Below are 17,580 nucleotides of genomic sequence, written 5' to 3' on the forward strand. Positions count from 1 at the left end.
CTCCTCCATGAATACTGGAAACAGAGTACACTGACAGAAGCGTGCTACTTCTGTATTTTTCTTTTCATCGACATTTAAATAAAGCACTCTGAGGAGTCATAAAGGAACCACAACTAGATGTTACGAACTGCCACTGCTGCACTGAAACTTGTCTTCTGATGGCAACATGGCGGCGTAATGCTCGTCTCGGCTGGGGAGTGGGAAAAGGGGATGATCCTGCACGTGTGGTGAGAAAGGCAGTTCGAATAGCCCACGGCGGCCTCAAACACACGGGAAAGTCTTCCACCCTGGCTCGATCTGAAGCATCCAGGCCTTAAGCACATAGTGAAAGCAATCGGCCTCATCTGGATCTCAATGCCGGAAGTCTACGACGGAGCTCTCTCTGTCAATGCACTGAGCTTCTGCAGCTTGTTTAAATGGAGCCGAGACATTAGAGTGGAGATCAGCACAGTGCTTTGTTCGTGGTACCACAGCAACAGGTTTTAACTTCTCAAAGCCATTAAAGAGACTGAGACAGTGGCAAGCCACTTCTCATCCCCCCATCTCATCTTTGCTTGAGCCACCGTGTTAAGGCAGGTGTCCTACTGAGAGCTGGCCTCCATGGCCATGCTTGGCAGCTTCTCAAGCTGCTCTGCCCTCTGTCGCATCAGTTCCAGACCAAATTCTATCCCCAGTCCTGGCATTTGCAGCTGCGGGAGCTCTACTGCTCCACCAGGTTGTAATTTTAAATCTTCAGCGTCACTGATGGCGTCAGTACACTCCCTTAACACTTGTTCACCCTGCGGTTCATCCATGTCCTCCGTTTCCACTGAGCTGCGGTCAGGAGGCGCCTCCTCACAGTTCATGGGTGAGGCCAGTTTCTGGTGGTTGGTTAGGGGAACAGCTGTGACGTCAGGGGCACAGGTGGAACAGCGGTACAGTTGAGTAGAGGGCTGGATCAAGTTAGGTGGTACAACTGCAGGGCTGGAAAGAGACTGCAGACTCGATGTGGAAGCAAAATTCGTTCCAGGCGGATCTATGCATATGGAAGGGACAGTGCAGTGGCGGGAAGGGTTAAGGCGGTGGGGACGGCCTCCTGTTGGACGGTCACAGCGCCGCCCTTGCGGTAGACGCATGCAGTCCTTACAGGACTGATAGGAGGGCTTCACTTTTAAAGGGTTTCCTGTGCTACCACTGTCCTAAATGGAGAAAAATTGAACAAAATGCAGCATATGGTCAGTCACATGAAAACTAAATATGTTCACTTTACAACATTTACCTCTACGACAAATAGATGTTTAAAATTGCAACTTAAAGACTTTATCTTTCAACTAAAAATGTTTTGTTTTTTTTAAACTCACATCAAAAGCTGCAGGACAGCTGCGCTTGGCTGCTAGGCGGTTACTGTTGTTGGTGTTCAGGTTGGCTAACCCTAACCGGCTTTCCTCGCTCCTCTCATCCTCCTCCCCCATTTTCTTCCCCTCTGAATTTCCAGGCATTTGAGCCAAAGCTGCCATCTCAGCTTCCTCTTTCTTAGCTTCTTCTTCATCCTCTTCTTCCAAAGTACTGAACTCGAGCCTCAGCCTCATGTCCTCGAGGGGATCAAGGCGTCCACAGGTCTGGGCTGCGGTGCCCTCACCAGGCAGGGCTAAATGGGCCATGGGGACACCCTCGTCCTCCAGCAGGGCATCTCTCTCTACATCTTCAATCTCAATAAAAACTCTTTCCATACCGAGCAGAGGGGGTCCCCGAACTGGAGTGGAAGGCTCACTGTCAAGTGCGGAGTCTGACAAACGTCTAAAGTAATAATTATAGTTAAGAGAGTCTAGAGGTTCCATCTCCAGACCCATACCCCTACAGGGAGATGCCCCGCAGCCTCCCCAGGCTTCCTCTTCTCTGAGTGTTTCCCCTCCACCGGCACAATGGCCTGAGGCTTGCAAATCATCCGATCCCTCCTCATCTGCTCCAGGCCTCCATAGCTTGTTGTGACGCTGTTTGCTGCAAAGGTGAATTAGGCTTTAAATGTGACTAGAATAACTAAAACCACACAGAGTTATAATATCTTAATTAGCTTCATGAAACACAGTGGTTCCATCTGTTGGCTCTGCAAAGTGCAAACCTTAGTGAAAGCATAGACCTGCTTACCTGGCATCTAGAATTCCCTCATACTCTGCCAGCTGTCTCATGAAGCCGGCGTTTGGCTGAGCTATACTCCGTTTCTGCTTGACAAAGTTGTAGGCTTTCTCCAGAGACCAGCCATACTCCTTCATTGCATAGGCAATAACAGTAGAGGCAGACCGGCTCACCCCCATCTTACAGTGCACCAGGCACTTGGAATTATTCTTCCTATTGGATCAAGAGAAAAGAAAAATCACTCTCACCCCATTTTATGAATCTAGACAACAGTAGCAAGCCCCCTCCCACCCCCAAGATGACTGGTTTGTTTTGCTCTCACTTGGCTTTGACGATAAAGTTGTAAGTGTCATTCCAGTGGGCCAGCAGGTCAGTGGCATCCTCGTCGTACACTCGGACATTGTGGTAAGAAAACAAGCCTGGGAAAAAGTTGTCGATCTCTCTGGTAACGTTCAGAATAAAACCCACTCTGCAAAAAAACCCATCATGTTAATATTTACTCCTCTGCCCACAGACCTTTATCATAGTAGGAAAAAACAAAACAAAAAAGATCAGTGAGTCCTGAAAGAGCTCACCCACAACCAGGTCTTGATTTGCTGTGACAAATAGCAAAGATTAGATTTGACAAAAAGGCTCCATTCTACTTAGAAAAAGTCTTTCGTGTGTCCAAAGTCTCTTCTCTCTTTCTTCTTCTTGCACTTTCTTCTTTGAGCAGTTATTTTTCTATGTGGTGTTTGAGCATGAACCATATTGTTCATATAGACTGGATATAAAAACTGGATGTAGCCTTCAGGTCAGATACAAATGCTATAAACCTGCATTACTTGCTAATGGCCAGCAGGAGGTGCCTCCTCTGGTTGCAAAAAGTAGTCATGCTGTATTTTCTATGGGCTACAAGGGAGGTCTTTTACTCTGTTAATGTATGATATCAGTAAACACTTTCCTGATGGGTCTAAATTCTTACTGAATACAACATGTTAATTGTGTAAATTGTGGTGCAATGTAGAGAAATAACAGTAAGGTGTAGGGTATAGCACCCTTGTGACTGACAGATCTCTACCACAAGAGAACTCTCCTTCAGTTTCTCAGCCAGATCCTGGCCTCACTTGTGATGTTTGGTCTTTAAACACCAAGACAGCCATGGCCACAAAGCTCAAATCCAAACTACATTAAGTAATGCATGACGCCAATATTCATAATCTATATGCAATCTATGGTTATTACTAAAGCTCTGCATATTTTCATACTTAACTTCAAGCACAAAGTTAAGTCAAGCACTTAAATTTGGTCTGATTTTAACAGACTTTGCAATTATATGTCTATAGGAATAACAAGAGACACATAAATGAGAATTAGACAAGTGGGATTAAACCAAGAAAAATAGGTTAGATTCTTTGGTTAGTGTTAAGCTCTCAGCTCACCCACACTCACGTAGCTCTTCCAGGTTGGAAGCGTTCCACTCAGAGCCCTAGAGAGGAAGAAAGGCCGAAACTTACACAGAATAACTGTATTTAAACCAACTATATACCACAGTGAAAGAGTATTTGGCTATCAGTATGGAGGGCGGGTATACAGAATTCTAAATTATGCTACAAGATGCAAACAACTCACCAAATAGACATGGTCAAAGATAAGTGTAGCCTTGTCCATCTGACCGAGGATCAAAAGCATCTCATTGTCTATAAACTCCTTGTATTCTTTGAGGTTACAGTTCATATGCTGCTCCAGCTCGTTACGGATCTGAGGATGAGGAATTAACATGAACCCCCACTTTCTTAAAAACATGGTTTCCAAATGCATTACCAACCACAGGTTAAGCATTGGTACCTTTATTTAATATTGTAAAGGTTCTACAAACAAAAGGTCCCTGGTTCATCCCAGGAGGCAAATCCCTTAGTGTAAAAAGTGTAAAAGTGTAAAAATCTGACAAATAAAACACGTAGTGCTGCCTGCTCTGGGAAAATAGTTTTTTAATTTTTATTTAGCAAAAATGCAAAAAAACAAACAAAAAACTTGTTTTGTGCTGAAGAGATTAAAATAAGGCCTTTTGCCTGAATGCATAAAAACAAAGATCGGCAGTGACTAGTTATTGAGGAAAACACACTTAAACTTTTATAGACAGCTAATTTGAATCTTTAATTAGTGTATTCTTTCCTAAAACGTGAAAATAAAAGAAAATTTAGACCATTCCTTGCCTGTTGAATGACAAATACTGATTCGGCACGTACCTCCTTTGAGGTGATGTTTTCCAAGTCTTGAAACATCATGATGTTGCGTAGTTTGGCTTTAATGGCACATTCAGTTCTCTCTCGCTCAGTTGGCCTGCACATAATGAGTCAATGCATCAGTGCTGTGGTATGAATGAAAATTTGCATAACAGTGTTTCCCACTGATGAAGACAAAGGCCAGAAACAGAAGAACAGCAGCTCGTGTCCAAAGCATATAAATTTACGACTAAAGACACACGGCGCAGGCACGTTTGATCTATGATCTGTTTGGCTGCATGAGATCTGTTTAAATCTTCTTTGAAAAATACAGGATAATTAATTAGTACTGCATGACTTAAAAGATGTGCCCGTTTTTCCTTCATTACATGAGGTGAGTTGCTATGCTGGGTACTCACTGGTCGACGAACATGGTGGGAGAATCAGACCGGGTGCTCTCCAGGTCGGTCATAGCATTCCACTCATTGATGCAGCTTTGCTCGGAGGTGATGCAGCTCTCGTAGAAGGCCATCCATGTGAGAGCAATGCCCCCTGGGAAGTAGTTGAACCGGCGGGACACCTCGCATGCCTTATGGAGGACCTGCAGGGCGGACCTGCAGGAACATGACGCAAACTTTTAACTGCTAAAGATCCCCATTGAACAGAAGGGAAACCTGCACATTATTGGTAATTTTGTCAGCTGACCAGAAGGTGGCATGTGAACGCTCACATACACAGAGTGTGGTAGGAGTGTCATCAGTGGAAAACAGACTCAAATATATAAAAGGTAAAGTATCTAAACAAGATGTATCCAGAAGATTTTGGTAGCCATCAAAAAGCTTCTGACATAATTCTGAGTGAATATTTGACCATCAAGACATACAAGAATTGGTTCATTTAAATTGGTCGGTTTTAAGCGTAATCCGCTGCTTTCTTCATTCCAAAACCAGTTTTGAGCTGTGTTTTGAATCATTATCCTGTTATAACACCTAGTTAACTGTGTCTAAGTTTCAAATGTCTAGCTGCTGATTCAAGATTGAAGTTGATTAAACCTTGAATGAAGTTGAGGAATTGGGAGGTAGTCCTCCTCCTTCATTATTTCATCCACACTGTGCAACATAACAGTAGCACTGGCAGACCAGAACACGATGCTGCCACCACCATGGTTGACAGCTGCAGTGTTCATGGCAAGATTGAGGTTTGATGGTTCCTGGGTTGTTCCTGAACATCCTAATCAATTTCCTCTCATCTGAGGGTGACAGTTTGGGTCTTCTTCTACACTGCGGCAAAGCAATGCCACATCTGAATAACTTGTACTTATGTACAGTTGTTTGAACTAATGATCCTAAAATCTGCAGATGTTTAACAATGGCTTCAACAGACTTGTGTAAATTCACAATTTTCCTTCTTAGATCTTCACAGAGTTCTTTGAAGTTCTTCATTGCTTATATTTGATATTTGTCGATATGTGTGCACCTAATTTCCAAGAAATCCTTAAAAGTCCCAAAATTCCCATGACATCCATGCCTGTGATGAGTGTATGTAAATGTCTGAGCACAACTGTAACAGACCTTCACAACTTGCACAAAGACACGAACCGTATCCTCCAAGTTAACACAAACAAATGTACACATTTTTAACTGATTTTAAATTCAATTCCCAATCACTTTGGCAAAAATGTTGGGTAACGGCGTATTAACACAACCCCACTTCTAGACAGACATGAAGAACTCACCACATGGCCTGCACAGACACAGGCTTGAAGACATGTGACCGCCCTGCTGTGCTCACACTGAAGCCTCTAGTGAAGAAGAAGAAAAGCCGGAGAAGGAGATTAGTTTGGACTGAGGTGAAGAGTAATGAGGGGGATGTAAACACAGACTGGACAGGGCTCGTCCATGGGGTCTATTCAGGACACCAAACAGTGGAACATTCCTCCAGCTTACAGAGGCAGGGACAATGTTAACAGGTCAGCAAGAACTGTTATCACACAGAGGAAAAAAAAAAAATCTGTGTAACTCCCTCCACTGCCACTGGTGGGCACTAAAGCCTAAAGAATAGGCTCGAAATGAGCCTCGCTAGAAAACCCTTGTCTCACATTTTGAAGTGATCAGAATGAAAACATCCATTAGTGTTTTTGTTCTCTGCATGTGGCAAAGTGAAACTTACCCATCTCCATCTAAATGTATGTTGGTATCGCTCCACAGCGGCAGCACCATCCCAATAGAGCAATTCTTACTGTAGATCACAACAACATGAGGTTAACAAATCTCATTAAAACAGGTAAAATGTGCACGTGCAGAGAGACTAATTACCTGTCCTTATCTGTAAAGTCCATTCCCAGGACGACGTTTTCCTCTGTATCTTGGTGGCCAGTGGTGTAGATAACCACCATATAGCGCACTCGATCTGTCCAGCTGCTTTCTAACCGCACAGCCTGCACGACAAAAGGAGAGACTGCAAAACACTGCGTCTGGACTCTACAGCAGTACTGCTGGATAACAATAAAATGTGGCCACATTCTGGATTTATTCTGCAGATTTGATTGGGTAAAAACCCCAGCTCTTTTCAAAAACGAAACTTTTTTGCAAGCTCAGGAACAACATCTGTGTTTTTACATATGTTTGCAATCCCAGGTGTTTGGCCTATTCCTGCTCTTCTATTATTTTTTGTTTCATGGATGGATGGATCTGCCATCACAACAATGATCTACACGCCAGTTCTTTACCGTTTCTCTTCCTTAAGAATAGCTTCTTGACAGCCACCACTGAGACCATTTGTAATGAGGCGGTAGTGAACAGTACATGACACTACAAGTTTTTGGCTAATAGCTCTGTGGGAATCACCTTGTTAACACAAACATACAAATTTAAGCCTGTCAAACTGTGTTATCCATGACATTTTTCATAGATGCATAGATTCTAAACAAATTGGAACATATTATGTACTTTCTATAAAAGATTTCTCTGAAAATGATCAGGTGTAATGACTGGACTAAAAGTGAATGGAAAAGCAGCCAGTGTCCAAAGATAACCCTTGAAAGACCTTCAGAAAGCCTGGAGAACTTTTGAAGCTAAATATAAAGACAGGTTATTGGGCTCAAGACTTTTGCACATTACTATAAAAACACTCAGTTAACTAGTGGAGCAGGTCTTTACTTTTAAGTCTCTGATTTCATCTTTGCTGAATCAAATAAATGAAATGAACGCTTCCAGCAACAAAAACAAAGCAACACATGGCAACATGTTTGTACTGACCAGCTTAATGCGATCTTCAGACCGGAGAATCTTAAACATGACCTGCAGATGTTGAGGCAAATCACCTGAAAGTGAAACGCAGACTGTGAAATGATTCAACAACAATGCCTTTAACATAATTCACATTTTTCCTCACGTGGGAACTGATTAAACTGCGTTTTGCATGCCAGACTGGCTGAAGGTCAGCGTCACAGTGTTGTCGTCTGATATGGACAGGATTTTGCTTGGTTACCATGGCAAAGAAGTGGATTTCATGCTTCTGTATGTTTATTTGCATAAAATATAACAACTGAAACTAACAATAATCAGCTGACAGACATACTGAAGATCGCACTAACAATATAGATAATATACACTTTAATCAGACATGAGCTTTAGAGACGTGATTTCTGGACTTTCCGAAGGTCAACTACAAACTGACCATTCAGCTTTTTCTATTGTTTTCTTCAGTGGGAGGAAAATTTTGCACATTTCTCACAATGAAGATAAATCCAAATCGTTTAACCTCCCAGCTGTGCTGAAGTAAATATTTAGCAGAGGTTTTTACAAACTGACTTGACCTTTCCTGCCCTTGCCCACAATTTTATAGACACACACAAAAAACCCCCAAAGAGTGTTAGTGAAAGAGACTGGCAGAGAGACAAGCACGAATGGCAGTCACTGATAGAGCTGAATGGCAACCTCACAGTTTCAGTCTGTTAGGTTCATATTTCAACAGTTTTTAAACACATTTCCAAAGATTTTAAACATAAATTACATAAAGGATTGTTTTGAACTATGGAGCATGCAGACATTATTAGGTGAGTCTAATAATTAAACGGTGAAGCTGGAAATGAGCACAAGCACACAGTTTGAGACTTGATCGTTCTTCCCCCAAAGGGACGGAGTTTGTAATCGACTGTTTGCTTGTCTGTCTGTCGGTCTGTTTGTTAGCAGTCTAGCATCCACAGTTTTCAAGATATCATTTTCTAATTCTGTGTGATGGCAGATGCCAACAACAGCTGATTTAACTTTGGTTAAAGCAGGTAAAGGTCACCCCAAATGTGAAAATCACGATTGTTTTTATGGATCGTCTTCAAATTTCACAACAATATTCTACAGCTTGGGGGACATGAGTACCTAGGCAGCTAAGCATTTCCCCTCAACCTTATTGTTAGTGCCCAGTCAAATTTTATCATCCTTAAAGGCTATTTTTTTTGCCTCTTTTAGATAGTATAGCAATGTGAAGACAGAAAACTGGGGAGAAAGAGAGGGAGAAAACACTCTGGTCATGCCGCATGTGGACACGCTCACCCACTGAGCTAAAGTGGCGCCCACCCAAAAACTATCAAAGGAACTGTATTGAGTAATATATCTCATGAAAGAGCATGCAGAGAGCTGTACAATGCCGCTTTTATATTTTCAATACCACACCCTACAACATTACAACAACGCCATAAAGTTTAGCAACTGGTTCAGTCACAACCGCATTATTATAGCTTAAAGTCTGAAGTTTTTACAGTTTATAAAGGCCAAACGTTTCAGCCTATTCTGCTCCAATCAAAGATAATAAAAATAATACATTTTTAGGGCCTTTGACCAAGAAAAATGTCAAAGGCCCTGACCTTTGACCTTGCAGCAGGTCATAGGTCAAAGGTCAGGGCCACACGAATTGGGAAAAAGCTTCATTTTCCATTGAACCAAACTTTCATTTTTTATTGGGGGACATCAGCACTTACTTTGTTTTTTCTTTAAAACAATATAAGGTTGTTTTTCCATACAACATTATATGACACAAAAAGATTAATATACTGCACTAGATTTCCATAGTAACAATGCTGGCGTCATCATAAAAACATCAAAGTTTTAGCATAACGCTTGGCCTTATGGGGGAGTTGTGCCCTCTGAGTGCTCTTGTATGAAACAGTCTATGTAAGCCTGGCGTTGAACTGCAGGGCTCTTCGGGTCAGACCGAATTATGTGATGCTTCAGACTAAACACAAACAAAACCCACAAACACGGAGAAAAGACTCGGCAAATACACATTTGCTTTTGTCTGGGGTCTTGTTTGTGCAGTGAACATAGGTAAAAGAGAAAAAACACAAAGCTTTGTGTGTTTTTGCGTGACTCTGTTCCCACCTGCATGTTTGTGGTGGGTCGGGGTCTTTGGTCCTTGCGTGCTGCCACCTTGCTGGAGGAAGAGGGCGGCTCCTTTGACCATGAAGAAGCTCTCGCTGAGGCTGAAAAGTAGATGTGCAAAAGGAATTCAGTGATGCTGATGCCTGGACACAACTACACTTTGGCCATAAGCAGCCAAATTTGTCATTCTATACCCTAAAATCCAACCACAAGAAATACTGAACTTTCATCAAATGGCAGCAAGTTGGGCTGCATGGTAGCGCTCACAGCTAACCAGCTCACGTATGCCAAGCTAAAAGTCACAAAGAACGGACTGCCTCGTGGAAAATCTGTTGAGCTGCAATAAGTTTAAATAATCTCACTTCCTTGAAAAACATCACATCTGTTGTACTTTAACTCCATTCTCAGTCTTTATTATTATTTTTATTATTATTATTATTATTATTATTATTATTATTATTATTATTATTATTATTATTATGGACTGAAATAGAAAACGAAAATGGCATCTCCTCCAGTATTTTATCATGAAGGATTTAATCACGAAGTGAAGAAAGTGAATTCAAACAGCAAAATAAGAGCAGAAGAAGAGAATTCCCTCCACAGCGTGCATAAATTCCCACCCTGGATCCAGAAGGACGTCACGATTTGGATAACTCAGTTATTTTCTGGAGAACTACAAAATGATATCTGACAGTTTCTCATATTTTACTCTGATATGCATTTGTGAAGATGTATTATATAAACAAATCTTCAGGCGAACCATGCAGTCTGCCTTTACAAACATTTGTAAAAGAAAAGGTTGTTCTAAAGAGGTCACTGAATTCCAGCGTGTTACTGTAACACGATGCCGCTGTTGCAACAAGTCAGTTTGTGGATTTTTTTTAATCCACTACTGACTGTAAGTTGAGCAACTCAGCCAATGAAGTGGCAGACCACAAACCCTTGAAGAGCAGGGTCACTGAGTCCTGATGCATGAAAGTCTGCTGACTCAACATCTGCAGAGAAACCTCCTCGGGCATTAACATCAGCACAGAAACGTGCTGCGCCAGGAGCTTCATCGCATGGGCTACGGTGTTCGAGCAGCTGGACCAGTACCTTTGTCCAAAATGGCGTAAATTAAGTTTTTTTTTTGGCTTTGTCTACAATGGTAAAAGAATCCTTTCAAAATTTCCTGAATTCACAGCAGCAAACACACCAACCCCAAAAGTTAATTCCCCCTCACACCGGGCCAAACTCCACCTCTGTTTCAATCTTGCTAACAACAGACTGACAACCTCAAACAATCACATAGCCTCACTGGCAGATGTAACTAAACTAAACCAACAGCCTTTAGAATCAAATGAAAACAAACAAACAAGAAAACATTTTCTAAAATTCAGCTCTGACATTACTTCGGCGCCATCAGCTGATTTAAACCGATGCAGTTCAGCTTGAAAACACACTTTAAACTTTGTCTTAGTAAGAATAACAAATAGCAGTTATAAATCAGAAAAGACAATGTCAAAAATTGTCAGCGTACTTTCAAAATATAAACATAAATGTAAACATTTGGTGATAAGGTTGTTAAACTAAAATTGTTAAAGCTGAAAAATAAAACTTCATAAAATTCAACCCTAACTGTGCACACAATGAGCCATTATTCTGAAAAGACTTCTTTTTTTGCTCTATACAATATCCTGTACTCTGAAATGACGTCCTTACGGTCCTCATTTCATTACAAAATCCTGAAGTCCAAAGTGATTCTGTTTACTAAAAAAAAACAATGATTTGGCTTTAACTGACTGACCTGCTGTACCTCCTGTAAACAGGTGAGTGCAGATACTCCATTGTGTTGCACATTTGGCCAAATTTAAGCTGAAGTCACACACCAGTAACGTATGAAAGGCCTGTCGGGACACAGCACACAGCGTGAGCAGGTACTTCTCTTATTTAGTCCTGTTTGGATCACTGAGCAGGACGGATGGCTCATCTGGGACTGAAAGTTAGCAGAGTCCTGATCCAGCACATTTAACAGCCCTTAGTTTTAACAGTAATGGTGACCAGACTCCACTTGATTGGGTTTGTTGACCTTTATGCACCTCACACATACACACACACACTCAGCTATCTACATGCACTCAAACGTTCAGACTTCCTCTGCTCGGCCCACCTGTGCTGAATGAAGCACTCCTGGGTCATGACTTTGTTATGAAGGCTGCACTAAGCAGGAGGAGAGCTTCAGCGTATTTTCTCACACAGAACAGTGTGTAGCTTTGTTCGACCACGGTCTCATTCCTCTCTTGACCAAAAACACACAAAGCCTGGTATGACTGAGTGGGGCCATCACAAGGCCTTTTGTTTCAGCTCCACTGCAACGTGCTATCATTAATCCTCTTCAACTGTATGTAGAAGACGAATGAGACGAAGTCACGGAGGATTTAGCTTTAAAAAAAAAAACAGAATCCCTGAACAAATTCACACCGTGACCGGGTAAAGGACTGAGCACGAAGAAAAACCCAATTCTCAACCATCAGAATAAGACTTAGGATGTAGATTTTAAAGCCGCTTGCTTCTCCTACAAATGTTTTCATGACTTTAAAGTAAAAGAGCTCACATATTCTATACTGCCACTGTTTGCAGATTGTTGCTAATACGGATCTAGTATACAGAATGATCTTGTTTGTGCTGCTGTGAAGACTTACATGCGGCAGATCTCCGTCCGAGTCCAAGTAGCTTTCTCCACAAAGTGAGGCAGCACGGTGAGCATGTCTTTATTTGAGGATTTTATGACCAGAAGCATCTTCTCTCAGTCAAAACGCCCCACTCCCCCTCCCTCTTATTAACATCTACCTCTGCACAGCGTGTTTGGGTTGAACCTGCCTGTCCTTCCTCTCTTCCCCTCTCAGCTTTCTTTCCATCCCAAACCCTGAAACCTCCGGATCTGTGCCGCCGGGTTCCGTTCAGATTTGGCTCCCCCGTCTCCTCTTTCACAGTTCGTGATTCAGCAATCGGCTCTCCGTATGCAACGCCTGGCCACAATACCATCATTCATTCCAGGGAGGGGAGGGCGCACGGGGGTGGGGTGGGGGGGTTGTTACTTGGCGTCAGTCTCAAGTTTGACATGCAGAATTCTAAATTAAGACTACACGCTGATGAATCTGCGAACCGCGGAGAAGCTCAAAGCATGATACGACCGTTTCAACTCTGACAAACCCACACGCACAAACACGAGCACAAAGGCAGTCTGTGCCAAAGCTTTGCTGACACAAGTCATGATTTTTGTGACGTCAAGTTGATTAAAGAAAAGCCTCGTGACTGAGCGGGGACAGCGGTTTATGCGCTCTGTTATGCAACGGAGTGCGAGAAACATTTTTTAAAGCCTTGTCAAGTTAAATCAACTGTTCGTCCAGCAGATTTTTCTCCTTGACAGCTCTGAGAAACCGGGGCCAAAAATCAAACATAAGTATGTGACTCATTATGACTCACAGGCCACCAGGGGAAAAAAAATCAAATAAAGACATTAATGTATAAAATTTAATAGCATTAATTTTCCTGGTTCAGCTTATTTACTTTTATTTAAATCGTTTCCATTAAAGACACACACAAAAAAACTATTAGATGCATTCATTTTGCCACTAATGTATTCATGCATTACTGCATCATCTTGCCGCTGCAGTGATACTTTTTTGTGTTTAAATAGTTCGCCATGATGGATGGAAAATCTGTGATATACAATTGAAATACGTAGAAAAAAGGATTTTCAGCTTGTTAACAAATTATTCAGTAAGGTCATAAGTCACACGCTGAGTATGCATGGCATGTGGGAATTCTTTCCTCCCTCTTTTTATTAATTCATCTTCAGGAACGCTTTTGCATTGCGCTTACTGCAGATATTCCCACTGCAGGCCTGATGAAAATACTATTAAATACAATAATTATCATTCATCTTTTAAAACCTTCCTTTTTCACTCTCTTTTTTGAAAGTATACATGTTTTTTTTAATGTTTACTATCCATACCGACAAACCCTTCCTGACATCTAGTATATTATCTATTGCACAGAAGCATTTGGCAGAAATAGTCAAATTCAGCAGGCACCTATTAAAAAAAACTAAAGATACACTAAACATACCCAAATTCCGATCAGACCTGTTTACTTCCTGCGTTTCTGTGCAGTCCAATTTTGATCTCTAAAATATTTTTCAAAACAGGCATACAAAGTATTTCACATGTGACTAAAGTGCACCTATAATGCTTCTCCTTACATCTTTTACAGTAATATAATCGCCATGGTGGAGGCTGCTCATGTCACCAAAGGTCAGCGTATATGCAAGTAAACACTCCTGGCTCTTTATGATGTCAAACGGGACTTCCTTATATGGCCATATCAGACAAATAGCCTGGCTTGTACACAGAAACCCCATCCACCCACTTCATACCTTCTGTTTGTGAGAGGGAGCCAATAGGAAAAAAGCTGGCTTAAGGACAAGGTGACCTTAAAGGGAGAGGTGCTAGAGCAGCTTGTTTCAGGCAGTGGAGGTGAATGTACGAATGCAAGTACATAATGAAGCTGAACGTTAGCCACTCTTTATCCTGTCAGCTTCCTGGGACAAAGCTGAGATGCTGACTTCCATCATTACAGCTGTTAAGTCAGTGTCAGGTTTGCTGCCTTGTATGTACTCTATTTCACGTAGTGCAAATGCATCTGAAGTGAACTATCCTGAGCCCGATTCTCCTTTAATTGGTCCAAAAACAAAGAAAATTATGTGCTGTATTACAATTTCAGATCTCATTATAACAACAGTATGATATGGGGATGATCGTGGCTCAAGAGTTGGGAGTTCGCCTTGTAATCGGAAGGTTGCCGGTTCGAGCCCCGGCTTGGACAGTCTCGGTCGTTGTGTCCTTGGGCAAGACACTTCACCCGTTGCCTACTGGTGGTGGTCAGAGGGCCCGGTGGCGCCAGTGTCCGGCAGCCTCGCCTCTGTCAGTGCGCCCCAGGGCAGCTGTGGCTACAATGTAGCTTGCCATCACCAGTGTGTGAATGGGTGGATGACTGGATATGTAAAGCGCTTTGGGGTCCTTAGGGACTAGAAAAGCGCTATATGAATACAGGCCATTTACCATTTACCATATGCATTGTTGTTCAGAAAACAAGACCACTATAAGAAACGCAATACTTTTGTATTCTGCTATAAATGTCGTCTCTAGAGAGCTTCAAATATGTTAAAAAAACCTAAAAAAAGTGTCTTACCTCTGATTATTTTTCCTCTCATCATCGCTTCCGAAATCCTGAAAGACAAGTAAAAAGAGCGAATCTGAAACAGCATACAATATATTTATACTAAAAAAAATAAAAACTGTGATGATCATGAACAGTGGAACAGTGGGAAAGGAACAGAACTATTTCATAACAAGGATAAAGTTAAGAGTGCTTCGCATTAATAGAAATGCAGGCACCAAACACACATGGACCACACGCTTGAGTATCCTGCTAAACATATCACACAACTACAACTGAGAGGATTTTACATTTTTTGTTCGAAATTTCTGAATTTTTGGCTGCAGTTGCTCTTAAATAAGTTGAACGTCTCAAGGACCATGCAGAGATGGACGAAAGAATGCCTGCGCCACCTGCTGGCCAACTCTCTGCAGCCTGGTGAACTAATCTGTTATGAAGTTGCAAAGAGCTGACAGCTCAATCCTTAGGACACCTTCAAATTTCAGGAATAAAAAACGAAAAACTAATTCAGACATCGCACACACACACACACACACACACACACACACACACACACACACACACACACACACACACACACCTCCTTCCTGCCGGCTGACTCTAGCAGAATAGTGATGGTGAGATGAAGCACCCACCTATCTTCAAAGCAAGGCTTGTCACTGCTTATTTTTGTGCCTCAGCCTACTTCTGAGCGCATAATCCACTTTCCTGAAAACCCAGAAAGTGGCGCACGAGCACAGATGTTAGGATTTCACGTGGATAAAAACGTCCAACAGTGCTCCATCTCTAACCGACGCCCCTGCTTTCACAGGTGGAGGTTTAATGCCTCCAACTCCACTAAGTCAGCATCACTTCTCCACGCAACCCGACTAGAACCAACAACCCTTCTTCCTGCTATGTAACTTGGAAACAAGGAGCACGGAGCTTATCGGTTTGTCTGCGTGGTGCTGCGCGGGATTTGACGTCTCGGTGAGGGCCAAGCGCATTTTCACGGTGCAGTTATGGATCTGAGCTATTCTGAAATTTCTAGAAGTTCGCAAAAACACTTGGCTCGCTCTCCCCACATTTAAGGACCTCCTTCCCAAATTGGTGACCGCACTACTCGCAAATAAAAACCTCGGCAACACCGAGACCTGCGAATGTTTGTGCAGCAGCAAAACGAGCACTTTGTGTCTTGACAGCTAAATCCGACAGCCCCCCTCCGTTTCCCCCTCCGTCCCCTCCCCCTCTGCAGGATTTTTGTTTACAAATCCCCTGCCACAGTAGCCACAAACAACTCCCTGTTGTAACAATATATCAAGTTTGCAGCACACAAGCGCACACATTTGGACACACGCACTATGACGGAAACCAGGTTAACCCTTTCCTGCAGGATATCAAACGCAAACGCCACCCAACCTGTTTTACACACTCCCGTGGGCGCATTCTTGGCGTCTTCCCCCTCACACACACAAAGACCCAGCCCCCCGGCATTTCCACTCACCTCCCCCGCACTGCTGTTGGTCGTGCTAGCCGACGATGCAGCACTGGGGGTGGGAGAGCGCTGCAGTGTCACCAGAGCCATGGTCAGTGAGCTGCAGGAGAGGAGAGGAGAAGGGAAGGGAGGGGAGGGGAGGGGAGGAGGAGCGCCTATCCGGGAAGATGCGCCGCTGAGATTGTCGCTGTCACCGGGGAGAAAATGCCTAGTCAGACTCTCATCCAGCAGCAGCACCTGACTCCACTGCCCCGGCCGTGCTCCCTTTCGGTCCTGCTCCGTGCGTCCTCTGCGGTTACCGGAGTCCTCATGGGCGGAAAGTGAGAGAAGAGAGAGTTCCTGGGTTTTCGTTCCGCGCCAGCAGCAGCAGACTCTGTGATTTCTTCGCTGGTGTGCAGACAGACAAACAAAAACACAGCGCAGGTTGCAAGCGGGGCAGAAATGACATGCAGCTTTGCCGGATGCCTGTGATTGGCTGGCCTAGTTCGCGTGTGCGCTGTCATTGGGCCAATGTTGTCAAGGTGACAGGCCAGACTAGGAACTCCCAAAAACAAATATTCACGATATTTAATGATAATTATAAAAATGTGCTCACGTTATGAAACATAGTGTTTGTGAGAGGACGTTTTTAAGACAACAAAAACCGATTAATTTTATATTTATTATATAATATTTATAGATGAAAATATTACAGAAAACCTTTCTGCATTCATTGGTAAGAAAATGTACCAAAATAATACATAAAAATGAATATTAATTTTATAAAATGTCAAGTAAATTAATGCTTAATTTTTCATAATTTTTGTCAAAAAAATGCACATGTTTACCATTTATTTTTTAAAAACTACAAATATGTATACATTTTTATTCCCCCCCATTTCTCACTGCAAATAATGAAGTGTATTTCCCTCATTTGCATACTGATGCAACAAAAGTATAAAAAAAATCTATAAGAAAAAAAATGTAGATGCTAGGTTTTAGAAAGCGGGAAGTAAAGGATAAAGTATGTCTAAATAAATACATTTAAATATGAATCAATTAAATATAAACTTGAAACAGATACTAGGTACAAATGAAATGTATGGCTTTTTATACATACAATGTCATATTACCCATTTATGGAGTTGTTTATGTAGATTTATTTTTAGCTGTTTTTGTCCTCCACATCACCCCAGACTACAACTAAAAATGG

General features: G+C 42.3%; 1 protein-coding gene across 1 annotated transcript; it reads right to left on the reverse strand.

Moving 5' to 3' along the window:
• Window positions 1–581: 581 nt before the first annotated feature.
• ssh1b (slingshot protein phosphatase 1b) lies at window positions 582–16,478 on the reverse strand. The gene is made up of 15 exons (XM_085358246.1): window positions 16,398–16,478; window positions 14,927–14,964; window positions 9,692–9,792; window positions 7,574–7,638; window positions 6,632–6,753; window positions 6,486–6,554; window positions 6,052–6,117; window positions 4,736–4,930; window positions 4,341–4,434; window positions 3,724–3,852; window positions 3,534–3,580; window positions 2,435–2,581; window positions 2,125–2,325; window positions 1,341–1,977; window positions 582–1,178 (listed from the first exon to the last, which is right to left on the reverse strand). The coding sequence occupies exons 1-15, from the start codon at window positions 16,476–16,478 to the stop codon at window positions 582–584; spliced, it is 2,589 nt and encodes an 862-aa protein (XP_085214372.1).
• Window positions 16,479–17,580: the final 1,102 nt, after the last annotated feature.

Source organism: Diplotaxodon limnothrissa, linkage group LG7 (genome assembly GCF_057381915.1).
Source record: "Diplotaxodon limnothrissa isolate DT_005_m linkage group LG7, D_limnothrissa_male_GT1.1, whole genome shotgun sequence".
NCBI classification, from domain to species: domain Eukaryota; kingdom Metazoa; phylum Chordata; class Actinopteri; order Cichliformes; family Cichlidae; genus Diplotaxodon; species Diplotaxodon limnothrissa.

Excerpts from the sequence above, each read along its gene's own strand:
- ssh1b (XM_085358246.1), bottom strand. The coding sequence starts at position 16,478 with ATGGCTCTGGTGACACTGCAGCGCTCTCCCACCCCCAGTGCTGCATCG. Across the intron at positions 14,965-16,397 it reads CCAACAGCAGTGCGGGGGAG|GATTTCGGAAGCGATGATGA; the intron begins GTGAGTGGAAAT and ends CTTGTCTTTCAG. Across the intron at positions 2,582-3,533 it reads GAAGAGCTACGTGAGTGTGG|AGTGGGTTTTATTCTGAACG; the intron begins GTGAGCTGAGAG and ends GTTTTTTTGCAG.